Raw genomic sequence first — 26,392 nt, forward strand, 5'->3', positions numbered from 1 at the left:
ACAGTCAATTAGCATTATATATAAATCAATGATAGTCAATCTAATATATATAAGTTAATAATAGCCAATCTGATATATATGTATAAGCTGATAACAATCAATCTAATATATATATAATGAATAACAGTCAATTGATATTATATATAAATCAATGATAGCCGATCTCATATATATATAAGCTAATGTTGGTCAATCTGATATATATATAAGTAAATATCAGCTGATTAAATATATATATATAAGTTGATGACAGCTGACCTAATATATATAAGCTAATTGTGACTAATCTGATATATATATAAACTTATAAAAGCTGATATACTATAGGTATATGAGCAATTGATAATCAATTTGATATATTTATAAGTTGATAACAGCCAATCAGATATATATATATAATCTAATTATAGCTAATATAGTATATATCTAAGCTAACAATAATTAATTCAATATATATACAAGCTGATAATGATCAATATGATATACATATAAATTGATTATGACTCATACATTATATATATATAAGTGCATGATAGATGATCCAATATATATATAGATTGATCATAATTAAGCTGCTATATATATAACTGAACAATAAACAAATAATTTATATACAAACTTATAATATCAAATTTACTAATTCTATAAATTAATAACATCTTATCTATTACTGATATTACCCAATAATATTTAGTCTATTATATCATATATATTTACACTTATCAATATCCAACTCATATCTAATCATCTTATAAAATATAAGTTAAATACTCTAATCATATTTAATCTTTAATTATTTATATATCAACAACTCTTTTATAATCTTTATATAGATATAATAAGTTTTGTAATACGTGGACTATTATAAAGTGTATTAACACCTGCATGTTATGTTTCGTCTTAGCTTAATGGTTATGATGTGGCGATTCTAATCTTGATGTCTCCTGTTCGAATCTATCTAAAGTTATTTTTATTGCTTTGAATTTTTATTTTGCATTATTTATTTGTCATTTCTGATCTGGGTTTGTCTTTCTTGTACTATAACAAAGTCAAAAGGTAAAACCCACTGGGGATCAAGTAGTATATGTAAAATCAAAGAGACAATAACAGATACTTTCCATTGATATGAATTGAATTATTGTATATAGTTTTTTAAGCTAATACTGCGCATTATCTACAGTAACTATTATATTATATTTAAATAAAATAAGAGTCATTATATTGCAGTTAATGCTCAGGTAGATGTTACTGCGCATAAAGGGGTGCTACAGTTAACCATCTGCAGATTTTATGAATTCATCAAAATAATATGTGACATTTTTTTTCTATAACAAAATAACAGTTTAATACTACTGTTATGAGTTTTTTTTTTACTTATTTGTCTATTAAATTACATAAATAGAAAGCAATGAGTTTTTTTATATATAATAGAAATGATTGAGATATTCTGATATGGTAGGGCTGTTTAAATAAAAGCATCAATAGTTTGAATCTCAAGATATATAAATTAAGGGCAGTAGATATCATAGTTTTATAGTATTCTTTTATCAAAGTGTAGCTAATGTAAAAATAATTTAAAATAAACTAATTAAATGAAGTACAAAATGAATATTTATTTATTGAAAGTTATAGATCTGTAAACTTTTTATTTTTTAATATTTGTTTTTTATGTTTTAAATCTTTAATCTTTTAAACTTGTGTTTTTTATTAACATATTTTTTTTAATTTTTATTTTTTATATTTTGTTTTTAATTTTTTTATTTCTTTTTTTGTTTTTTTTATTTTTTATTTTTCAATTTTTTTTGTTTTCTTTTTATGTTTTTATTATATTTACAAAGAATTAGCCGTCCAAAAAATTATGAATAAACGTGTTAATTTTTTTCTAAATAAATTCTTTTGTTTTTTCTAATATATATATATAGATAGTGATGATATTCTGCTTGAGCAGCAATATTCGATTTATTTTAATTATCTATCAACCTGCCCACTATATCAAATCCCGGCGGCCATCTAATCGTAGCATGATTCAAACTCCGAAAAAATTCTAAAGACCGGCAATGCGCCTCTTATGCCACTTTTCGGTTACTCCTTTTTATTAGCTATCGATAGAGCCAAGAAGCATACAAATACAATCAGTAGAAGTCGAGAAAAGTAGAATTACATGAATTTTATTTTTTGAATAAATATTGATTTCTCAAAAAAAATAAAAAAAATAATAATATTATAAATGCCGACTGAAACCGATATTTTTTTATTTATTTTTTTATTTTTTGGTATCTTGCCTACCCTTTAAGCAATGCCAAACCCAAACATTGTTCAAAAAATTTCAATTATAAGAAGTATGTATATATATATATTTGCTATTCTTTAGAATTCCTAATAAGAGATCAAATGTTTCTAATAAAAAAATACAATTTTTATTAAAGTCATTGGTGCAATGATTCCTATTGTGGAATGAGACGGGTTTTTTTTTGCAGAAAAAATAAATAAAAAATATTTTTATTTATTTATGTTTTATTTTACAGTGCGTGTGCCTCTCTTTTAACAATTTTCGTTTTATCTTCACCTAGTGATTTAAAGATGACATGACAAGAACAGTCAAGATTACTAAATTTACACATACAGACATAAACATATAAATGTCATATTTTTGAAAAGAGTGATCGTACACCAAAAGAATAGGCCGGTTTTGACGTCTGTTAGCCAGAAAACAATCAGCGGCACACACTCTTATATGATGGAGCCGCATTATTATAATCGTTTTATCTTATATACTTGTTAGGCTGCATGTACTGTATATTAGTCGATATTAATCCTTAGATATATATCTATATATCTACAATACAATCAAGGGTGATAAGTACAGTCGACGTATTTTCTTTCTTTTAATATTATGATAACCAAATAACTGTAGAAAATATCTATGATGACATATTTATATCAAGCTGTTTTACCAGGGATAGTACCGTATATTTAAGAAACAAAAATTGAAAGAGAAGTGTAGAGTAGTAAAAATATCTATCACTATAAACAGCAGAAGTCTGATAAGATTGTACATACTGTGAAATCAGTGGATATTTAGTTTATTCTTGTATCACTTGTGACGAAAACAGCAGCAACAACAAACAACATTGTGAGCTACAGTAATTAAACTATGCTTTTCTCTTTTTCTTCTTATACACGTGTATATATTTAGTCAAGACCGTAATGATTCTCAAAAAAATACTCAAAACCGAGATGCTGTGATGTTATGTCGAAGGTGACAATCAGCGACCTTATTTATGAAGCCAACATTATAGAGACCACAACGAAGACCAAATATCTAGTTGTTTTAACGTATTCTACTACTCTCACTCGCTTGTAGTTAACTTGTTACGTTAAACGATATAAAAACTGCAAAGGTCATCAACCGTCTCTCTTTTTTTTTGTTAATTTTTTAGTTGAATCTTGCTCTTTTGGCTTCCTTAACTCTGGAATATATATTCTGCTAGATAGTAAAATACAAGTCATTTTTTAACATTTTTGGATTTAGAATAAGAAGAAAGAAAAGAAGCAAAGAAATGGAGCTGCCCGAATTACACAGTATTATACTTGTACTTTGATATATTGGTGACATATGCATTTGGGTTGACAATACGGTAAAAAAGAAAAACCAATCATTAAATATTTACCGGATCATAGTATTTAAAGGGAACATCTTTTTGGATGTAGCAATGTAAATTAATACCAAGTTGTATATGTCTTACTTTGATGTAGTTCAAGCATATGCGACAATTTTTTTTCACGTATATATTAAAGCAATAATGCTAATACACTCGGCCACATAGATAGAGATAATGGTAGGTACCAGGGGTTGTGGTGGTCAGTAATCTAGCTCAGGTACTACTTCGTTGCTGCTACATGTTTTTAGATACCAGTTTGCGTTAATAATCCAACCATATTCATTTAACAATAAAATAAAGACATAACGCAAAATAATTTTAATTCAATATGCTTTAAAACCGCAGTAGATGAAATGTTTGTAGCAATCGTTTTTTGATAATGATAACAATAATTAATGATTCAGTATAATTAAAATATGCATTCCTGTCATCTCAAAACACACACACTATGTACTCTCACTGCAATAGATGTAATAATAGCTGGTAAAGTATTTCTAGAATAGTGAGACACATTATCCATCATCATAACAAAAGAATTAAATTTGAAACCGTTGAGATATTTAAGAATATTATAATGTATTCTGTGTAAAAAGCATTTATATATATGCGTGTTATTTTGAATAAAATACAGGTCCAAAGAAAAGCATGGGAATTTGTACTGAACGTAAGAACATTTAATTTTGGTTTTTTAAAAAGAATCGGAATAAAACCAATAAAACATTGTATTTCCTATTTGTAACAGTTTTTACCTCTCAATCCAATCCAGTGAAAGCAATGGACGGTCAGGCTAACTCACCTTTTAAAGACTTCACTCCAATGCTTGACAATAGTTTAGTTGAAATGATTTCAGTGGAGATGACTTGGACACCATGCTTGACTATGATAACAATGGCAGTGATAAATACATTGATAAACACGGGATTTTTGAGATCAAAGTTAAAGAGCTTAACAATGAAGGTCAGTTTTCGATCCAAATAATAAGAGAAATGCTAGTAACTAGTTTCTTTTTTTGTCATTTTTTTAATAAACCCATTTTCTGTTTCTGATATACACCAAACAATCCAGTCTACTCGTACATTTCAATCTTTACTATCATGTTTGCTCCACGCTGTGTTGTTAACGAGGGTCAGATTGTATTGATTGGATTTATCTATCATGTCTTGAAAACGTATAGTCGCCATTTCTAGCCTCCAGCAAGACTTTCTGGATTCCAAAAAATGCCACCTTTTTTCTTAGCCATCGCAAAGGGGATACAAAGATTTGTGGTATCCCAGGACTGCCATATAGTCACAACCTATCAATAAATAGTATCAGTCGTTTCTCAATGCGTCTCTTCAATGATTGGCACGCAAGCTGCTTGAATTTGTAAATTCAGGAAGACTTCTTACACTCTAGCACCTCAGTCAATAAACGTGAATTAATTTACCAGTCCAATACAAATGCATTGAATGTTTTCTTCATTCATCCTGATCTTGAGGTCAAGATTTGTCAATGGAACAAGGAGCTGAATATAATTAATATGATGTGCGACGAATATAACGGCCTGATGTGAAATAAGTCGAAGAGCATGGTTGCTCCATCATTTTGTTTATGAACTTCGTTATTTGATATTAGCAGTGAATATCGTCTCGTTTAAACCCTCTGGTGGTATTACATATCTCTTCGGTGCTACATACCTGGCAAACAACAACTTGTCCTACAGCAAGAGGCTAAACCCCAAAAATCTCATTCTTGCTGGTTTGATAGCTCGACCAAAAAAGCCTAAATCCAGCGCAATTAACAGTCATAGCAACCCTTTTGCTGATGGCTTGTAGCAAATGTACATGATAATACAAGTCCAAGCATCCCCTTTTTAGTCTGTAAGGTAATATCAATGTCGATTTATGTGAGTACATTTATTCGCAGTCGTATCTCTCTAAAGTGGCGTTAAAAGTAGGCTTGGATACTAAAGAGTGAGAAATTGCTAGTGCACCCTCAAAAAGCCATTATACAGAGGTTATAAATGTTGCTTGACAGTTGGAGTTGCATCACCTTGGATACTTTAAATAAGTGCGTGCACCAACATTGACTTCGTACATGATTTCTTCTGTAAAAAGACTAAGACAATGGTTGAAAATTTAGCAAAAAATGGCGATATTAGCAGCAGAAAAAATGGTATCGTGTAGTGTGTATACTGCCATGGTAAGTAAAAGTAGAAAAGGGTTTCCGTCCTTTTAAAACCTGCCTTAACTCCACTGAAGATTTGGATCAACTTTGTGGATATGTGTAAAAACCCTGTAAAGTCTGTTATATCATATCAAGACCTCAAAAATACCAGTATCAGCCTAGATACTTTTTGTCAGCAGTGCAAGCATCTTTACCCTCCTATTAATCTCACTTGTAACATTCATTTACATCCCCATCTGCGCGGGACCATTCGTAATTTTGAACCATCGTAAAAAATGATCTTCGGGTGTAAAGCATACAATGGGTTGTTAAAGAATGCAGGCACAAACATAGAGGGTGACTTGGAAGATATATATATATATACGTACTTTTGTTAAATACGCCTACAAAAATAGTTTGGTTAATGCTGTTCCCCGGTTCTCATGTCAAGTACATCTCCTTCTTCTATTGTCAAAGTCAATAACACCTCCATAATCACTCATCACCCGTTTAGGTTGCAAATATTCATTCAAGCTTTTTCGGACACACGAATCATAATTAAAGGTAATGAATCTATCCCCCTTCCTACTTTTCCTCTCCATGCCAGAAGGTTATCCGTAATAGATAATGGCGACTATCCCCAGTTCCTTGAATACTACAAAATCGCTTACCAATTTATAAATCTAGCCATTTACCAGCACGCCTCCTTTACACACTTCTTTGTGCAAAAACCCATCACAAATCTGATGTTTATCACTTTTCCTGTAAAAATAATAATATTATGATAAAAATTGTTCTGTTAGTGGTGTATCTCTTGCGCAAGTTATATTTATTTGCAAAAATTGCGGCACCAAGCTTGTTTATGATGTTTAAATCTTATAAGTTTTTGCACACTCCTTCACACTTCCACCCTCGCACATTCTCAACTTAACTCACATAATTCATCAAGATCAACAATTATTTTCATTTATCAAATAGTCTTTGTACAGCTAATGATAGATTGCAGTAGATTGGCAGTGTCGACCTTTGCTTTCCTAAATATTCTCTAGATGACTGTCACATCAACGTACCTGTGCATCGCATATTAAAGATTGGCAGAGTAAAACACACAAGTAGAAATATTAGAGAAATACTGGTGATTTAGTTGTAAAAAAAGCATTATGTTTTAATTGTACATAAGAATAACGTTTTGACTTGGGGACTTTTTTCGTAAAAAAATAAAAAGAAAAAAAAAATAGTTGTTTCTTACATGTGTATTTGCTGGTATTGTGTACGCGGAAAGCTAGATATAAATAAAAAGAGAGGAGTAGCAATTTTATTTGGTTATGCCTAAGAGCATACTGATGAAAACCCGAGTTTAAGTCATCCAGGACTGTTTGTTGGACACATTACTAAAAATCCTAGCGATCAATTGGTGAACGTTTGCCCTCCCGCTTTTGTTAGCATACGAGTCAACGAGTATGAGAAGGAGGAGGATGTTGAGTTGAAATTCGTGCGTTAATGTTCCACTCAATATAAGTATACAGCAACACATTATTAGTAATAAAACCAATTTACCTCATTGCTTGCCCAATTTGAGTGGGCAATCCGGATGACACCTTTTTTACCATGGCCATAAAATTCTGTGGCAGATTCTCCATCATAATTTCTTAGGTCTAGAATTGTGATGGCGCAGTCCTTTTTGATATTTTAAACTGATGTCATCTTGACTGCCAAGGTGTGCAAGTGAGCGCAGAGAGCAGCTCTAGTAATACGTTTTTCTTTATTAATCTTTATTTTTCAACAGCAAGCTATAACATTCTTTTTCTTTTGTATTATATATGTTAAAGTAATATTTACTTCAAGTGAACGGCCTGCCTTTCTTGAAAGACTTCTCATTAATGCTCTCTCAGCAGGAGACATTCTCCTCTGACGGTACCACCTGATAAAGTTCTTGGGCAACATTTTTTTCAAGCCACACTGTCTAAACTTATTATTGTCGAACATGATCTCCAAGTGGAGACAGATTTAAGGCAACACTCATATTACACCTCAGTTTATTGTTTACCATTATATCAGCTGGTAATATTGACCCAGGCTTTGTCTTCCACGTTAGGTTGCGCATGCATGACTAGTACAAATAAATAGGATAATTAATCGATAAAATATCACACAATTTTGCACTCACATAAATACCGCGATATGTTTGCTAGTTAAGCTAAGCTTGGATACGGACAATGTAAACGGTAATCAAAAGTGCAGCACTAATAGGAGCGATGCAATGGAGATCTAGCTGAACTATTTATTACACTGATGATTCCATATTTGACGGTGATAAGGACATGAATTACACCATCCTTGACGGTGAGTGTCTCGTTGACAGAAACGATATGTCCTTGCGCTGTCGCCAAATTCTCATCCATGACTGTTATATGGTATTGTATATTGGAAAATATTCCCAACAGCCACTACTTGCTAACCCTAGTAGGACGAGAAGAAATTGCACACCCTTGAATAGTCATTAATTACAAAATATAATAGAAGGTACATTTTAATTGTTGATGTTGGCTTACAGTCGAATTGAATTGAATTATTTTAAATTCACAAGCAAAAAAATATTTAGATTGAAATCTGCGAAAGAGAAAGATTCTGCGAGTCCGTATGTGCAGTTTTTATCAAAAAAGTTAGAGTAAAAGCGAAATCAGACCAATCAATTATATATACAAAAGATGTATAAAATCTCGTTACTACATATATCTTTATTAATATTTCTTGGAAATACTGGAATTCAAATTGATTTTGACACTGTGTTTTGGCTCAATTCATCACATCATTCTCATCCTGAAAAATGTAACTATTTATTTATATAGTTTTAGGTCAAAAGCTCTCTACAAATAAGGACAGCCATCAACTAAGTGATAAGACTTTATGTTCCTTTATTATTTATTTAATTTAACTAGATTTACAGCGATTGTTAGCAGACACCATCTTGCTTCACCATCTTATTTATTTATATTTTTAATTTTACCTTTGATATGTAAAATTAATTATTTTGTCTCTCACTTCACCTAAATTAATTCTTTCTTAATCTTTTTCATAATCCAAATAATGATACCATCTAACATGCTTAGCAACGCTGACTTTATTTTATTTGTTGCAACCATTAATATCTGATCGTTCGAGTTCAAGTATAAATTTGTGCACACAAAAGTACAGCACATATAAGGTTTTATGAAATCTTAAAGAGTACTGATCGCATCCAAGTAAAAATCACAGCTTTTTGTTATGTTTCGTTTTGTATAAAAGATCATTTCAAAATATATAAAAAATTGTCCTAGTAAGAAGTATATATAGTTAAAGCTATATAATGATAGTATTATTAAAACAGAAACACAGAAGCAATATATTATCTTATATAAAGTTAAAAACTGTCGACTATTAGCAATCTAATAACGATGTAAAGTCAATATAAATAAATATTAACATGTTACTGGCCGAAGATCTTAAAGTTGTTTTGTTTTGTGCTGCTTATAACTGATTGTTTTCCCCGCTTCTTAACAATAGTCAGTATATATTTCGATCGCTGCGTCTAAGCATAATAGACACCTATTACTACAATATTCTGTCATAAACATCACTCTTCAAATGTACAAGCAGTGCTTGCCAAATCTACAGAAAGAAAACCCCTTCCCACCATCAGATACCAATTACACACGTAACTCTCATTAACTCAATAATAAGCGATTATTTACATATCGCAAATACCCATTTAAAAAATAGACTACTATAAACCACTCTTAAAATATTTTGATGGAAAAATAGAAATATACTAACATTATACCACCATCTAGACTGTAAATTTTTATTTTATTTTATTAAATTGAATAGTCGCCCCGCAAACCACCCCAAGTTTTCCTTATTATTAAGTATATGTACTATATTCCGCTCTTCATAATACAAACTATATGATCCAGCGTAGATATTACAAAGCACATATAATGAATTACAAGAAAAGAGTGGGGTTTTGTATTCTTTAATATTATTATCTAAGAAAAAGGAAACCAAAAGTACTTTTCATAAGAAAAGTTGGATTGTCAACGAGAAAACACTGGTTGCAATACCTTTAAAGAATTTTATTATCATGCGCTTCATACCTACCAATTTGTATTTTATTGAGTTGGAAAAAAATGTGTTAAAATTTGCATAAAGAGGTCGAGTAATATAGTTGGATAATACAAGGAGAACTAGGAAGCTAACTTATATAGCTTATTTTATCACAATATAATAAGTCTAGTGAACATGCAATAGCAGCCAAGATATATAAGCGTTTATTAATATATCTCTCAAGAGAAAGTGACAATAGGTACTTTCCCTGCTTTCAATTAGCCTAACTCATAGTTAATTTGTGATCAGAATATATAATAGCTACAATTACATATTAGCATGATAGTTCAATACCTAATACGATTATTTACTCTGTCATATTATTACAAATTTCAGAAAGAAACCTTATAGAAAATATTCTACAAAAATTAGTACAATATTTCCAAGCAATTAAAGCAGCACAAAAAAAAAGAATAACAGAGAAAAGATACATTTCCGGTATAAAGAATAAAAAAGTATGTTAGTCGATGAATAAAATATCAATTTTTAGTAAGCAAATATATGTAAATAGCGTTAAAGAGCAAGGGTTTGAAACGGAAAAAATACCGAAATACATCCCTAGACACATGTCTTTTTCCCGTATTAATAAATCATCATCTCACTCATTCTGAATCAATATTTATTCAAGTCACATATACTAATATGTATTATTGTGTGGATGAGGAAAAGACTGCGATAACAGTAGAATGATGAACGGCTATTGATTTAGAAACTGTATAATAGACTCACTTATTTGACAGTATTGTCAGGTAGTTAAATAAGATACAGTTTATTATTCTGCAGTAAAACGTTCTCTCTTTCTGCCAATTATCGCAGGCATTTTCTTACTTGCAAGTAATAAAGGGTTGAAATGAACGGGTATGATATCTGACTATTGTATTTCCCGAATCTACCTAAAGCCAGATCAGATATGAATATAGAAGGACATTCATTTAACTTGTTACTTTTGGTAAATCAATGAACCTATCCTCAAAAAAGACTAAAAAAGTCCTCAATATTCTCCCCATCTTTCACCACCCTCAAACACCAAATTTAATATACTACCTTTTTAGATAACTTTCTTCATATCCACATCAGCATTAGTATCGTTGGTATTCATAAGCTTGGTGTAAACCTCGATATATTCCCGGGCTTCATTGTAGACCATTGCGATAATTTTTGGAAATCCAGAAGCAGAAGAGGTATTACATAGACGTGAGAGAAGGTTTTTCTCGAATAGACTTAAAGGAACAGCTATGATTAAGAACGAATAACACGTTTAGATACACCCCAATGACGGTAAGTACAATTGCGTTTACAATTGAGCCCGTTATTCAAATCAAAGATGTATCCCCAACTCTCCTACCATCTCTTGTTCTGGCGCCTTCTGTTTAGCAAAGTAAGATCGGAAGGTCAAGAAATGGCGAACACAGCAGGAGTGATTATCTATTTTATATTTATTGGAATACATATTCTATTCTGAAAAATTATTTTGATCTAAATCCACCCACAGTCCACGCTCTCGTAAATCCTCTGAACACCAACAAGCTGGATACTTTTGATTTCAATTCGATCCCCCTTTTCTTCTAACTGTTCTCCAAACTGTCTCATAAAGGAATTAAGAGGTTATGCGTTCATCATTTGAAGATGTGGTATCCTTAAACTGATATGTCTCACTGTCTCAAAACATCCTTGACTTTAGCACCATATGATTGACAACCAAGATGTCTGCGAAATATGCCTTGTGTTTGCTACTTTGGCAAAAATGAAAACTCCAAGTTCATCTCTTGTAAAGACTTTTGGAGAGGGATATTTCATGTTTCTTCGATTTCTTAAATAAATATTCGCCTGTCTAGTAATCATCGCATGCAAATTCGACCTTAAAAATCTTGCAGGAAATATATCTTTTGATCCTTTTCGCGGATGTGGCTTTCACGTCCCTCAAGTCACAGACCTGCCTTTTTATCATGGATTAGAGAGTGTACTTGCCCCATGTCGCCATAATGGGTTGGGGCTGGTCGACGGGCAAGCAATGAGGCCCCTTAATCTCTTCATTTACGCCCGTAAAGTCTGACATACTTTGTGTTTACAATTTATGGTGATATACCGCAACATCTGGTCTCTCGCATCCATCAAAATCGATGCCTTGATCATTTTTGTGGGCGTATTCCCTGGATCTCCATGAACTTCCATGCTGTAGTTATTACTGGGTTTTCTTTTTGTGCCTAGGCACAAGGAAAAAAGGGTTCCATCAACATATTTGTTGATCTCAATTATGGTTTGTCTTTAAAGCTTTTTGGGCATGGAGACAAAGTAATGATTTTTGCCTTCCATTCTTCGGCGTTTACAATTTAAGGACGCTTGACATTGATTTATATGCTGGTGTTTAGATAGTTGTTCCAAACAGGATACACTCCTTTGCACAAGCACAAAAACCCTGCCCTCGGTCCTTTTAAACAGGATCTATACAAACTCTGCTGCTCTTTCTGATGCTTCAATTTTTCTTAGAGCTATTCGAAAGTCGATTATAAATACTCATTTACAAAGATCTACTTTCTGGCTTTGAAGGAGGAGGGTTTTCTCAGCTCATTGCTTGAACTCAATGGAGTGACTTAATTTTTCACAGTGAGATATATATATATATATATGCCAGCAATAATATCAAAGGTTAATGCAACTCTACATAATGTAGTTCTCTTATCCTTATTTTGATATATTGCAGTATAGTCGATTAAAATTTGCCTCGAAAATGACAATATTATAGTATATTTTATTGTATTATATAAAAAAAACTTAACTTACCCTATGTATATAAATGACAATTTTTGGGAAATTAAAATTTGAACATTTTTGTTTTCCTTGAATAGACTAATTGGTATATATAATGTTGCACTTGTTAACACGGTTTTTATTCGCAGGTATCAATACTACTTTAGACAAACTATTCTATATGTACACTGGAGTATAACATATATACACAATCAACTTATTCTATCGAGTGCTCTTTCTTGTTTTTCGACTTTTATCTTTTAGCAAAAAACTTATTAGTTGACCGAGCTAGTTAAGCTTTGTATAAATTGTATAAAGATATTTAGAGGTGTGTTTGGTATGATGTGGTATCAAGAGAAAGTAAAGGATAAAGAGGCAGAGATAGAGAGGCTTGACAGATTATATTATAAGCTTAGCCCCCTCAGTCAAGCAACTGTTACACAGTTGTTATACACGTGAGGGCAGTGAAATTTGGATCTCCGGATAACTATAATACGCGAATAAACTGGTCAACTGCTCTTCTCCGTGTTTATCCCATCTCTGTATACTTTTCACAATGAGCCCTTCTGTAAGTCGTGTCATCCGATTTATAATAAACTTCAGTAGTAGCAACAAGTTTTCTCAACAACAGTTTGTTCTCTTTATTCCAGAATCAGCCTACACAAGAACAACTTGATGGTAAGATGACATATTTTCTCTTTTAAGTCATGCCAACACCATCTACACTTTAGAATGGAAGGAGGCTTTTTCCCTGTATGACAAAAAGGGAAATAGCACCGTGTCCTCTTCAAATCTCGGCGATTTGCTTAGAGGTCTCGGCCAGAACCCCACACAGGCCGAAGTACGTGAGCTGGTTAAGTCGGTTGGTGGATCCGACAAGCAAGGTGAGAACAAAACAAAAAGCTCTAGCAACAGATATACATGATTTATTGAATTTACTTCTTCTATAGAGGTTGATATCGACTTTGGTACATTCTTGACCATTCTTACCCGACCAGATGGTTTCCGACCTGCTGGATCATCCCAGGAATTTATCCAGGGTTTCCAGGTGTTTGATAAGGAAGGCGATGGTTATATCTCGGCTGGTGAACTCCGTTACGGTAAGATATATATATATATATATATATAGCTATAGTTATATGAGAGAAAGACAGTGAAAAAAGAAAGAGAAAAAAGGAGAGAGGTTTGTCTTCCTGTATAGTATTGTATTAACCAAAAAAATATGTTTATTAAAAGTCTTGACAAACCTTGGCGAGAAGTTGACAGACGAGGAGGTTGATGAACTCCTTAAGGAGGTAGAAGTCGGCAAGGATGGTCGTATTAACTACGTTGGTAAGTTACGGCAGAGAATATAATTTATGGGATCGAGGCACTGACTGTTTTTCTTTCTTTCTTTCTATTTTATTTTGATTCTACATATATAGACTTTGTTACTATTGTTCTTTCCAACTAAACTAGTTAGAACACTTTGCACACTTGCTCTGAAGTAGAGCCAAATTCATACCAAATATATATCTGACGGTTATACTTTAGTTATTGTTTTTTTTATGTTTATGTGTGTTTGTGTGCTTTATTTTTATGTTAATTTCCGTTGTTGGTGTTTACTTTATTTTGACCTTTCTAACTTTGTATGGGTATGGGTATGGGTATGGGCGTGTGTGTATGTGTGTGTGTAGTATGAGTGCCTAATATACACTGTATTATTTACTACGGCTACCAATATCAAAGTTAGTACAAGATTTATCTTATGATCGTATCACAGGTATTATACTCATTAATACACATACACGCCCGTACGCGCACATTATTTAAAGCTTCGTGATTTGCCATTCATGAATTTTATAACGTGAATACACACAAGTCTAATTAAAACATTTAAATAATTTAGTTGATGTGATTTCTCATTATCTAATTCTACAGGCTGTAAATAAATCATACTTTGGAATATCGGTCCAAACATATATACAGAAAAGAATATCAAAGTCTGCTAGTTACACCTTAAAGGGTATGTACATCAAGTTACGTCACTTGATTTAATCATTTTTGTCTAATATACGTTGCTTCCGATTCATGTTCTACTAAAAAGCAGCTCTGAATTATGCAGTACTATTGTCACTTGTGCAATTCTCAGACTCTTGTTACAAGAAGACCGGAATTAGAATGCGTAGTGTGTCATTCACGCTTTATAGAAGAGGTATATAATTGACCTGGTACCTTATTTTACCAGCCAAAAAAAAAAGACAAGCCAAAAAAGAAAAGAATGAACATTTTTTTGTGCTTTCTAACAGTTATAATCAGTTAGATTCTGATTCTGAGCAAGACAGCAGAACTTGGCAATCTACGGAAACCGATTCAGATTCTGACGGCGGGACTGATTCAGAATGTAGTGAACTCACCGAACAGTGGAATACTACTTTTGCTACATTATCAAATCAAGCCGAAACAGAGATAGCAAATCAATCTGATAGTGAGGAACTTTGGGAAACTGAAAGTAGCGAGGAATCTCAAAGCGTATCAGAAGAAGAGGATGAAGATGAAGAACGGCTAGCTGAAGATGGTTCTGAACTAAGACAGGCTCAAGTGAGATTACTCCTCGATTCTCATCGTACAGGTGCGGATTTACTGGTGCCTTATGACAGTTTCACAAGTGATGATGAAAATGACGATGATTCTGACGATGATGATTCTGATGATGAAATATCATCAGAAGTAGAACGTGCTTTCCAGAGTGCGGTTGTGTCAGAAATGGAGGTCGATCACAGATACATAGACAGCGTCACAAGCAGCGACAGATCCACGGATACCGACAGCGAATCATCGGAGTTTTCTGATGAAGAAGACGAAGAAGACGAAGAAGACGATGACAGTCAAGAGTACAGCGAATCTTGTTCTCTGGGATACTTGAGCTCAAATTCAGGCGCAGAAACAGAAGCATACACTGATGTATATGTCGAAGTAGAATCAGATTCGGAAGAGTCTGTGCGCTCCTATCCAATCGAATGGAGTCTTGAACGAGAAGAAAGCAACAACCGGATAATTCGACTTCATAGATTGTTTCGTTGGTATGACTCCGAACTAGCAGCAATTTCCTTGAGGGGTGGAAATGATGTGTATGATCGTATAAGGAGCTTTAGACAGCCTCTGCCTCGATTGTCATTGATGGCGGAAGACAGAACCTATATTCCCGGTGCTTCTGAGCTAGTGATGGTCGAGGAAGAGGTCTTACAACATTATCCCAGGGTAAATGATCACCTGCTTACGATGGATGAGGTTATTCGGTAAGTTACTATTTTTTATTGTTGTGGCATGTCTTGGAAATACTCAATTTCATACGGATAGATCGATAGATGAAGTTTTTGCGGATGGATTCAATACAGACGATTTATCGTCATAGTAAGTAAATTAAAGTGTAATAGTACAAACAACTATGGATATCCTTTGTCTAACACAAAAAATATCAATTCTTTGTGAATCCTTTACTGCTCATATTAGCCCAAGGCCCGTTCCTGCTTCTCGTAAAGCAATTGAACAATTGAAAAAACGAAAGCTATTATCAGGTGATCCAGGTAAAACAATATATATATATATATATATATATATATATAATGCTGAAAAATAGAATATCTTTATATATATATATATATATATTTACTATTGTTAGACGCAAATATCGATTGTGCAATTTGTCAAGACGTATTCGGGTTTGTACTTGAGATAACACAGATGCCATGTCAACATGAGTACCATGATGAATGTATCTACCAATGGCTATTGATAAATGGTAGCTGTCCAATATGGTGAGAGACTTGATGAAACCCGGACTTGAATGTAGTGACTCAATATAAATTCTTATAAACAATTATTTATAGTCGATTTCCGGTTAACTCGGAGTATAATGAGATAGATTCAGCGGAGGAAGCAGCAGAAGTATTAGAAGAAACACACGAGTCCAGGGATACTGTTCAACCAAGTGCGCAAGTTATAGAAATGATGTCAGTAGATGATATAGACGAGCTCGAGGAAGGTGTTTATCGTATAGCTCAAAGTTCGTCAACCACAACCCCTGCTCTTTTTCGGTTTGGACAGCCCCAAGTTTCGCTTCCTTACGTCGGCCCAGGTGTGAGTTATCCAGGAACGTGGGAATCTTATGAAGAGTATACAAGTAGAATGTTTGATGTGGATTGAATGGAAGCCTGAATAGGTCTCAAACTTATAGAATTTATATTCATGAAACCAAGCATTACTTGTTTGTCATCCAATACTTTTGTTTACACGAAAGCTCCTGTAAATAGTCTGCATATACTATAGCATTAATAATAAGAAAATAAGAGTATATCCCACCCCGATTGTGTAATATGAAAGAAATCTCATTACGTTGAAAATATCTTATAATCCATAACAATTTAAATATATGACCATAGATAGTAAACACACACAAAGACATATATATATATATATTTACATTTACATATATACATTTAATGATATATATATATATATATGTATATGTATCTATGCATACAAGGTAAGGGCTGCTGTTATCCAAGACAAAATAAAATAAAAAACCATCCTTTTTTTTTTAAAAAAAAAAAGCAATTTAAATTAGCCAATCTAAAAGAACGGGTTTAATCAGCTCCTGTTGTAATATCTGTGAGAGTCCTCACAAAGTACTGAAACATATTGATAGTAATTACCTAATATTACATGAGTATAATTTGTTAAAGTTACTTCAGATCAAATGAAGAGTATAATTGGCTTGTTTTTTTTTATATATTGAAAATGTCAATTAATTAAAAAATATGCCATTGGAAACCACAGGCTTTTACCTCAGTACATGTATTCTCTGATGGCTTTAGTACTGAATTGACAGATGAGGAGTAAAATCTCATTGTGGATCGAGTATGGACTGTTGATAATCTTTAATACTCCTTTCGACTGCAACTTGGATAGAGCCTGCTTCATCTGGAGATAATTCAGGCTCGAGGATGTATTGAATTCCGGTCCTGCCAAGAGATACAGGAATGGATAGACAGGTCTGGACCTTTTGAATGTATACTGTCACAATATGTGTGCATGTATTATGAATCAAGATATCATGAACCAAACGTGCCAGATGCGCTCCTTTGCCAAAACATGCGTCTCCTTTAAGGGACTTTATCTTTAGTCGTTTCTCACAAGAAACGATAGATGGTATCATGTGCCGATTGTCGATTAATATAGGTAGAGATCTGACAGGCTGGCCGCTTATTTTCGCCGAGTGCCACAATACAACAGGATGTTCTTCACTCCCTACCACATATACCACAACATTTTTGGATCTGGTGGAGGTTATGTCGGCTATCCAGCGCTGCAGTCTCATCGTAGCTGCAGCCGTTCCATTGGTTCCGAATACTCGGCTACGACCAACGTGATTCTTTTCATACAAATAGCGTACAAATACGTCAACTGGATCAGCAGCCACAACCACCAAAGACTTTGGGTGAATGGGTTCCATGGATACTGCTATACTCTGGATCAATTTTCGACTTTTTTGAAGCCACTTTATATTTTATATTTATATATTTATTTGGTGGTAATACAAATTAAATACGAACACTCGTCGGTTTTCATTTTCATTTTTTTTTGTCTAACAAAAGAAAAAAGTCAAAGAAGGAAAAAAGCAACCAGCTTACCGTTTTCCGTGTCTCGTTAATCCCTTGAGGTCGATCTGCAGTAATGATAATAATACTTGACTGGCCTGCTTCTTGAAATGTTCCTGAGCGAACAAGGGTTTTTGTGGAATAAGCTGCATCAAATAAATCGAGAACTTGTCCTTCTAAAATGCCAGTACTTAGATCTACTAAGATTATTTCTTTGGCGCTGTTGAGCATCAATAAGGCGTATGCAACAGATGCTCCTAGTGAACCTGCTCCAATTATAGCCACGCGTTTGATACAAGGCATATGTAGATACAATTTATTTAAGAATTAAATATCAAGAGTGGGAATACTTTTTGTGATTAATAAATAACCAAATCAAAAGTAGTGGAGATAATGTTATTAAAATTCAATGAAAGAAGAAGGATAGACATGAAAATTATACTGACACACTTTCATAAAGCATTCCTTTCCAGGTATTTTTACAATTGTACTGTATTGTAATTTATTGTAATTAAATATATTATATTATCTACCTATCTCTCAAGAAATGAATAAATAATGGTGTAAATCGGCTGAGGGTGCGTTGAGAAGAAAACACAAATTTCTTCAAAAAATATGGCTACTTGAGTTTTTACTCTATTATATTATATTTTATAGACAAGCTATGTATTAATGTTGTTATAAGCCTTAAAGATCAGCTAACTCTGAATATTATAATTAAGCTATTAGAATCGAATGAGAGCTTTGCTTCACCGACAGGAGATTATTATAATTGCTTAGTAGGTGGAGTTTCGCTGGCTTTGTACACCCGAATACATATGAAAATAAAATAATGCAAAGCAAACGTATCCTTTCTTAAGCTCAAAGAATTATTATTATCAATAATATGAGACAGCTACTATGTTTTGCTACTTTAATGGCTTTAGTATGTCATGAATTGATTCTACAAGTCTCAGCAAACTCATTAAGGTAAAACGAATATAGAATGTGGTTTATTGTTGGGTTTGACTTGTATTTATTTGTTCATTCCTTAATATTATTATTATCACCATCATTTAGTATTCCTCTCAAGCGAAAACAAAGTAAAGCTATAAATCAGCTTACCCAGCTCGAGAATAACACACCTGAACACAGCTATATTTTACCAAGAGAAATAACCACCCAACAGGACTTTGCAGGCATTACTCTCACGAGTATTTTGGTAGACAGCGAAGTACGTAACCAGAAATCAGTACTCACAACTTTTTTTATATATTTTTAACCAATGCATTTAAAAACATTTTATTATTACTATTACTACAAAAGAATATATATATCTTTTTAGAAAAAGTATATAGTGCTACTTAATAACCAAAATATCACTAGTACATAGGAGTCATTGGCGTAGGCACTCCTCCACAATACTTTCAAGTAGGCTTTGATACAGGAAGCTCAGATGTGTGGATTCCTCACTCTGGTTGTTACACCTGCTCTAATCGCTCGTTGTTCGATACGACAAAGTCGTCCACACTTGATATGAACGGCTCAAATGATACATGGACAATCGGCTACGGTGATGGATCGCGAGTATTTGGCATTAATGCGAACGATACTATAACGATCGGAGAACTCAAGGTGTCGAACCAACCAATTGGACTCGTAACGACTCAGTCAGCCGCATTTGAGCGCAATTCAGAAATGGATGGCATATTTGGATTGTCTTTTTCCAATATTTCTCACACACAGCAGAATATGCCAGTACCATGTGCTATGAAACAACAAGGCCTAATTAAAAACGCCACAGTCAGTTTCTGGTATGGTCCCTTTCATGATGGCGGTGGTGACGGCGAGGTTGTAAGTACTATATGTATACAAACGATAACCAATAAAACGGTCTGACTTGCCTTGGTTTAAATTATTATTCTTATTAATATTCTCAAAGTTATTCGGAGATGTTAATCGAGACCATCACAGTGGCGAGCTTGAATATGTACCAACTACTGGTCGTGGGCTCTGGCAGGTTGACATGGACGGTTTCTCAATCGACGGCAAGAAGCACGACCAGCAGAAGGAACAGCACGAAAAGCGCGAGAAGCTGCTGCCAATGAATGTATCATCACTTCCTGCCCTTGTTGACACTGGCACCACACAAATAGTTCTACCATCAAAACTTGCCCAAAGTTTTCACAACGCAATTAATGGATCCCAGTTCGCTTTTGGAGGTAGATGGCATATTCCTTGCGACTTGGAAGGAGACGACAATAATATAACTGTCACATTTACACTCGGGGGCAAGAACTTTTCTGTTCCTGCCGTTGCACTTGTGCGTGAAAGGACTTTGGATTCAAACAAGACAATGTGTCTTTCTGCAATTTCTGGAATAGAAGGAGATAAAGTAATCTTAGGAAATGGATTCTTACGAAACTTTTATTCTGTATTTGATTATGAAAACTCTTGTATCGGTCTTGCACCTTCTAAGTTTTAATATAAATTTAATAGCTTTTAGAGGCAAATCATACATTACATTACACTACACTACATGTACTTTTTTCTTTAGATGTTTGTGAATTCTATTAAATCTAATAGTTGTTTTTACTTTATTTTACTTTATTTTTTTTTAATTTAATTTATTTATTATAGTTGTTGCTTGTTATTTGTATTGTAAGTCTTCCTTAGCGACGCTTTGAGTTTCCCTTGTTCTGGACACCTTTGACTTTTTCACGCATCGAAGAATCTTTCTTTACAGGGTTTGCAGAGGGTGAAGAACCGGAAGAGGTGATTGATTTCTTGACTGTCTTTCCGTATTTCTTTAGTAATCTTTCCTCCACATTCTCTAAATCCCATGCGTGAGGAGTGATCAAGATGTTCTCTTTTTCGGCCAAAAACAATTTGTTGAAGTCTTGCTGCTGACCAGGAGCACCCATACCTGGCATGGCACCTGGCATAGAGCTCATTGCTGCCATATCTACACCAGCAGCTTTGTTTTTTTTCCACCCAAAAAAAATAACAAAAATAAAGATGGTGTGTATTAGACACAAGCACATCGGTAAACACGCACAAGCACACGCACATACACATAAACGCTCATTTATATAACTATATGTAATATATAAACCTTTATTTTATTTTATTCATCCCTTTTTTTTTTAAAAAAAAAAGATAAAGATAAAACCTCCCCTCCCCTCCCCTTCTTCCTTTTTGCTCTCCTTCCTCTTCCACTTACCATTGTTGTCGCCCAGAATCAAAGAAAATACACTGCCGAGACCAAACAAATTCAAAAAGTACCAAGAGAGAGATGATACCCAGGTAACATCCATATCACGGGTGTCTACACCACTTTGCAGCATAGATTTGAAACGAGGTGTCAGTGGGAAGGGAAGCTTAACTTTTATATATATATATAAAGAAAATTAGTTTCTCTATTTCTCTTTTAACAATCACTGTATATATATATATATGTGTGTGTGTGTGTGTGTGTAGATAATTGACAATAACTTACTCACGACAAATCCTTGGAAGAAAAAGTTGATCCAACCCATAATTAACATCTGAGGTACCATGTTCATCATCTGCTTCTTCATTCCCTCCATCATTCCCTCCATCATATCGGGATCTGTCATTGGGTTTGGTGCAGGTGTTCCTTCCTTGCCGGCATCAGGGTTCTTCAAGTACTTTCCTGCCTCAAATGCCTGAGCCAAATAAGCCTTGCGACAGGCAAATGCATGCTGGGGAATCGAGTTACCAAAAGTTCTCAATCGCATTCCACGCAACAATGCTTTTCTATAACACACACATATATAAAAAAGCCGAGCATAAATATATTAAGGTTTGTGTATTGAAAGAAAGAGTGAAAAGAAAGTAGTAGCAGTTGTAGTATAATTTGATATACATATTAGATTATTATTCTTATTTTACTTACGACTCTCGGATAGCTTTGAGTTGAGGTGCTTTCGGTGCACTTGTGATGAGCATTGTAATGTGATGACGAAGAATTCCGACAAGGACCATGACAATCATAATTGGTATCAATACCCAATCCCTAATTGCTGCACAATGTAACGATGATGATGACAATAGTAATAGTAGTAATAGTAGTAATAAGCATAGAAAGCTTAATTAGTAAACATGTTGTTGGCTAAAGGAATATAGAAAGATAGAAAGAGTTGTCCTTTTCTTTTGGCTTACCAGGGTCAAGGATCATCTGCTGTCTAAAGGAATTTTATAATGTAATTATGATGAGTCTGAAGGATGACTTTAACAGTACTCGGTCTTTATTTATCTATTGTATGCATATATATTGCTTGCTTCTTACGTGTCCGACATTGATGAAATGTTGCTGTATACTTGGAAACAGATAACCTTTTTTTTTAGAGAGAACTTTCTTGAAATGTAAAAAAGTAGCTGGAATTGAATACACATCGTTCAAGACGTCACAGCAAGTAGTTCTTTTGTTCCACAACCTCCAACTCATCTATTTTTTTCTAATTCATTTTTTTTAATAGTATTTAATGCGTCAATAGAAGTGTGCTTTATTTTATATAATGTAGCATAATATAATCTGTATGTAGCAATGTAGAGAAGATGCATTGAAAGGAGAGCTAGGAAAAGAGGAAATAAGCACAATGTATACAGGTGTGTATTAATTAATTGATTGATTGATCAAATTAAGAAGTCTTGAATTTTTCTAGGCATTTTTCAACGTAGCGAGGCATGGCAAACGGACCTCCTGCTACACAAAGACCCTGTAGCTCGCACTTCATGTTTATGTGAAGTATGGCACACAGCTCTTTTCTAAAATAAAGAATACGACATAATATATTCAGATTCGCATACCAAGATATTTCTGACAAATGTTTCTTGATAGATAATAATAATGAAAGAGGTAGAAGATAAAATTAAACTTTACATGAACTCCTTGTAACTCTTTGAGTTTCTTTGTGGGCATTCATCTGACCAAAATCCTTTGGGTGATCCAAAGAATTTCTCTCGCATAGTAATTATGCCTCGTGCTTTATCTCTGTCTGCCTTTGTGAGTGGCTGGTAGGCAGACAAGGGAATATCAAACCTAAAGAAGTAAAAAGTAAAAAAAAAGTGAGAAATTGATATATATATATATATATATATTTGATATCTCTATAATCATGTCTTTCCTTTGTCTGTCTCTGCAATTAAGACCAATTAAGTGTATCTCTGGTACAGCAAGGTTTGCAGTATCAAATGCTTGACTCTAAATAATAATATTGTTTAAAAATACAAACAAAATCAAACACAACTGTGCTGATTAAAGTAACCATAACTTACCAGACTCCCCCATCTGTAAACAGAGTAAATTTCCAAGCCATGGGGATCATTATCCATAAGCGCCATAATTGGTATGCCTGTAAAGTTTACCGAGATGTGCTTGACTATATGCCTTGTAGAAATATCCTACAGAATAATAAGTCGGTAAGACCATCTCTATTTACTTTATTTTTATTTCTTTACATACTGGGTATCCACGACCCTTTTGTTTTCGTGAGATTTTTTTTTACAAGTAAAATAGATAACCAAGTTAGTGAGTGAATGCATGAGTTAGTATGGTTAATGTAATAAACTATAAAAGATATATTACCGTAATAAAGATACAGTGCTTGAGTAAAGTGTGTTTCCTATTTACAGAAATAAGATCCCTAAAGGTTGCCTATGAATAATGTACTTTTTTAGCTCTTCGCCTTTTTTTCTTTAATAAAATAAACATTTACTTCTTTCTCCACAACAATCACAAATTTGGCATTTAGTTCAATTTTAGTAATTTGACTAAAGCTTGGAACAAGACATCCCTAACAGATTTGTATTAAAAAAATAATCAATTGTACATACTAATTGTCATTAACTTACTTGATGATCCTCATGCCCAGAATTTGACTTCTTTGAATATTTACAATTGATTCGTTTGCCGTTTTTAAGAGTAATAGTGATAGGACCACAAACAAGACCTTTAGAAGAAGCAGTCTGTATATAGTTATATATATATATATAAAGACGAAAGAGAAATGGTAAGATTAAAAGCAAAATTCAAAAAAAAGAACAAAAAAGAGTTTGATGCTCTGGTGAGAATTAGATATGCTTATGGCAACCAAAAGCACTCGTACACTTGCAATATGAAGACTGGACCGAGGGGTATTGAAATAGTAGCATATGTTGTCCACCATCTAACGAACGAATTAGTTTGTACTATGCATGTATGTATGCATATATGTTTGCTTTTGTTTGTTTAGAATCGCACCCTGTCGATATAATTCTGACCGCCGAAAAGGGTCACATCTCTATAAAATATGTCACGCTTTGTAATGACAGTATCAGATGCAATGGCTGCATATATAATTTCTAAAAGTCGTAAATATCGTGCTAGATTTTAAAAAGAATTATATTAAAGAATTATAAATACTTTAAATATATAGGTTGTGTATATGGAACACTATACTTTAAATCTTACCAACAGATTTGGCCTGTGCTTCAGTAAACAACCCAACCCTTCTGTTACAGCTACCAGGCATCCCCAAGCTGCCAAGTTGGGACGAAGAACTCATCGTAGCAGTCGATTGGGTGTCTGTTGCCTGGGTGGAATACTCTTCGTTCATATCATCCAAAGTTCGTTTCTTACTATTCTTCCCACTAGCACAGACATACGTATATATATATGAGAGTAGTTCTTTTGACATGAATCCCATTTATAATCATCAAATGCATATATCAATAAGAAAAATAAAATAAAGGAATCTTGCCTTCCAAAACAAGGGATGTATATTGGGTCTCCTTCAGATAGATTTTCAAAGGTATTCAAGATGATTTCCTCTATGGCTGACATCAAGGTTTCACTACGAGTACAGTATGTTATAAAGTTATTTGCTTAACTATCTTATATTTGCTGTTTATTACGCAGAAAGTGGTACATAACGCCTTTGAGGTCTTTCATTTGACGATCTGCTAAACTGGGACGAGGGAGAGTCTTCAGGGACAACTTGGGAATCCAAGACTTCTGGCTTAATGTCATAGCCCGGTGGATTGTACTCAAAGTGGTCCAGTATAGCCAAAGAACTCGATTCTGCTGACGAGTTCAAAGAATTAGGGGATGCTTGCCAATTGTTTATATTCAGGGACATCAAGGAGGATTCGGTGGAATATTGCAGGTCCTCAAAGTTTGTGTCCACATTGATCTGTTCTTGATTGAAACTGCCACAAATTGGCTCATTTGCAGAATAAATATTATTACTGTTAATATTAATATTGTTGCTACTGCTGCTACTACTGCTGCTACTGTTGTTGTTGTTATTGCTGTTGTGTACATAATTATAATGGCATAATTCCTGGCCCTGAAGCTGTCCTCCAGGAAACACAGGTCCTAGCCAAGGGTAGTAAAAGGGGTTCATTAAGACTTTGAAAGATGAAAATAAGAAGAAGATACGTATTATGTAAAGAAAAAAAAACATATCAACTATACACACATTTATATACGTATATCTATATTCCTTGATTGACGCGTTTTGTATAATACTTTTTTTTTTTACTTTTTTTTTGACGTGTTTGATTGTGACTCTTCAGTGACGCAAAAAATAAAGAAGTCAATTAAAGACCAACTGACAAGAAGTATATATATATAGATATATATGCGTGCGTGTATGAGCGAGGGCGTATATTTGTATATTTGTATGTTTGTATGTGACATTTAGTACAAAGTGGCCAAGTCCAAATGTTGCGCACAATAATCCTAACCTATCCTAACATATCCCATCCTATCCTTGTTTTTTTTAAGCCTCTTCATTCCGCGGAATAGACTTTTCAGAGTACCACACAGTCTGACTTAATCAACACAAAATATAGTTTCTTTTTTTTTGTCTTTTATAGATAATATTGATATACATTAATAATAGAAATTGTATATCTGTTATTATTAATACTCTTTATAAGCTTTGTTAAAAGATGAAGGTAGGAGTAAGATAAAATAAATATATATATATAATATGGATGATGTTTATTATTAATTGAGGATGCAGAAAAATGAGAAAATATAAATGAAAACATGGGTATGAGTTATAT

General features: G+C 33.4%; 8 protein-coding genes across 8 annotated transcripts; 3 read left to right on the forward strand and 5 right to left on the reverse strand.

Moving 5' to 3' along the window:
- Nucleotides 1-4,531: 4,531 nt before the first annotated feature.
- Nucleotides 4,532-5,476, forward strand: PHYBLDRAFT_147604 (hypothetical protein; the record flags this gene model as incomplete). Its single annotated transcript, XM_018431913.1, has 4 exons — nucleotides 4,532-4,619; nucleotides 4,728-4,830; nucleotides 4,899-5,027; nucleotides 5,221-5,476. The coding sequence occupies 4 exons, from the start codon at nucleotides 4,532-4,534 to the stop codon at nucleotides 5,474-5,476; spliced, it is 576 nt and encodes a 191-aa protein (XP_018289134.1).
- A 1,731-nt stretch (nucleotides 5,477-7,207) lies between these two features.
- Nucleotides 7,208-8,209, reverse strand: PHYBLDRAFT_147605 (hypothetical protein; the record flags this gene model as incomplete). The annotated part of the gene is made up of 5 exons (XM_018431914.1): nucleotides 7,208-7,240; nucleotides 7,365-7,484; nucleotides 7,647-7,796; nucleotides 7,855-7,917; nucleotides 8,096-8,209. 5 exons carry the CDS (start codon nucleotides 8,207-8,209, stop codon nucleotides 7,208-7,210), a joined length of 480 nt encoding a protein of 159 aa, XP_018289135.1.
- A 2,789-nt stretch (nucleotides 8,210-10,998) lies between these two features.
- PHYBLDRAFT_147606 (hypothetical protein) lies at nucleotides 10,999-12,122 on the reverse strand (the record flags this gene model as incomplete). Its single annotated transcript, XM_018431915.1, has 4 exons — nucleotides 10,999-11,183; nucleotides 11,296-11,316; nucleotides 11,884-11,943; nucleotides 12,020-12,122. The coding sequence occupies 4 exons, from the start codon at nucleotides 12,120-12,122 to the stop codon at nucleotides 10,999-11,001; spliced, it is 369 nt and encodes a 122-aa protein (XP_018289136.1).
- A 691-nt stretch (nucleotides 12,123-12,813) lies between these two features.
- PHYBLDRAFT_155778 (calmodulin) lies at nucleotides 12,814-14,151 on the forward strand (the record flags this gene model as incomplete). The annotated part of the gene is made up of 5 exons (XM_018433436.1): nucleotides 12,814-12,847; nucleotides 13,430-13,560; nucleotides 13,651-13,798; nucleotides 13,935-14,030; nucleotides 14,123-14,151. 5 exons carry the CDS (start codon nucleotides 12,814-12,816, stop codon nucleotides 14,149-14,151), a joined length of 438 nt encoding a protein of 145 aa, XP_018289137.1.
- A 3,477-nt stretch (nucleotides 14,152-17,628) lies between these two features.
- PHYBLDRAFT_91584 (hypothetical protein) lies at nucleotides 17,629-18,625 on the reverse strand (the record flags this gene model as incomplete). Its single annotated transcript, XM_018443769.1, has 2 exons — nucleotides 17,629-18,237; nucleotides 18,371-18,625. Coding segments are annotated over 2 exons (864 nt in total), but the record flags the coding sequence as incomplete, so codon positions are not given.
- Nucleotides 18,626-19,253: 628 nt separating this feature from the next.
- Nucleotides 19,254-20,801, forward strand: PHYBLDRAFT_147609 (hypothetical protein; the record flags this gene model as incomplete). The annotated part of the gene is made up of 4 exons (XM_018431916.1): nucleotides 19,254-19,306; nucleotides 19,397-19,550; nucleotides 19,703-20,170; nucleotides 20,259-20,801. The coding sequence occupies 4 exons, from the start codon at nucleotides 19,254-19,256 to the stop codon at nucleotides 20,799-20,801; spliced, it is 1,218 nt and encodes a 405-aa protein (XP_018289139.1).
- A 187-nt stretch (nucleotides 20,802-20,988) lies between these two features.
- Nucleotides 20,989-22,324, reverse strand: PHYBLDRAFT_114655 (hypothetical protein; the record flags this gene model as incomplete). The annotated part of the gene is made up of 4 exons (XM_018428407.1): nucleotides 20,989-21,281; nucleotides 21,540-21,701; nucleotides 21,816-22,096; nucleotides 22,236-22,324. The coding sequence occupies 4 exons, from the start codon at nucleotides 22,322-22,324 to the stop codon at nucleotides 20,989-20,991; spliced, it is 825 nt and encodes a 274-aa protein (XP_018289140.1).
- A 656-nt stretch (nucleotides 22,325-22,980) lies between these two features.
- PHYBLDRAFT_147611 (hypothetical protein) lies at nucleotides 22,981-25,725 on the reverse strand (the record flags this gene model as incomplete). The annotated part of the gene is made up of 10 exons (XM_018431917.1): nucleotides 22,981-23,107; nucleotides 23,223-23,353; nucleotides 23,514-23,543; nucleotides 23,618-23,743; nucleotides 24,058-24,135; nucleotides 24,194-24,307; nucleotides 24,448-24,507; nucleotides 24,582-24,703; nucleotides 24,792-24,970; nucleotides 25,235-25,725. 10 exons carry the CDS (start codon nucleotides 25,723-25,725, stop codon nucleotides 22,981-22,983), a joined length of 1,458 nt encoding a protein of 485 aa, XP_018289141.1.
- Between the last annotated feature and the right edge of the window lie 667 nt (nucleotides 25,726-26,392).

Source organism: Phycomyces blakesleeanus (genome assembly GCF_001638985.1).
Source record: "Phycomyces blakesleeanus NRRL 1555(-) unplaced genomic scaffold PHYBLscaffold_16, whole genome shotgun sequence".
NCBI classification, from domain to species: domain Eukaryota; kingdom Fungi; phylum Mucoromycota; class Mucoromycetes; order Mucorales; family Phycomycetaceae; genus Phycomyces; species Phycomyces blakesleeanus.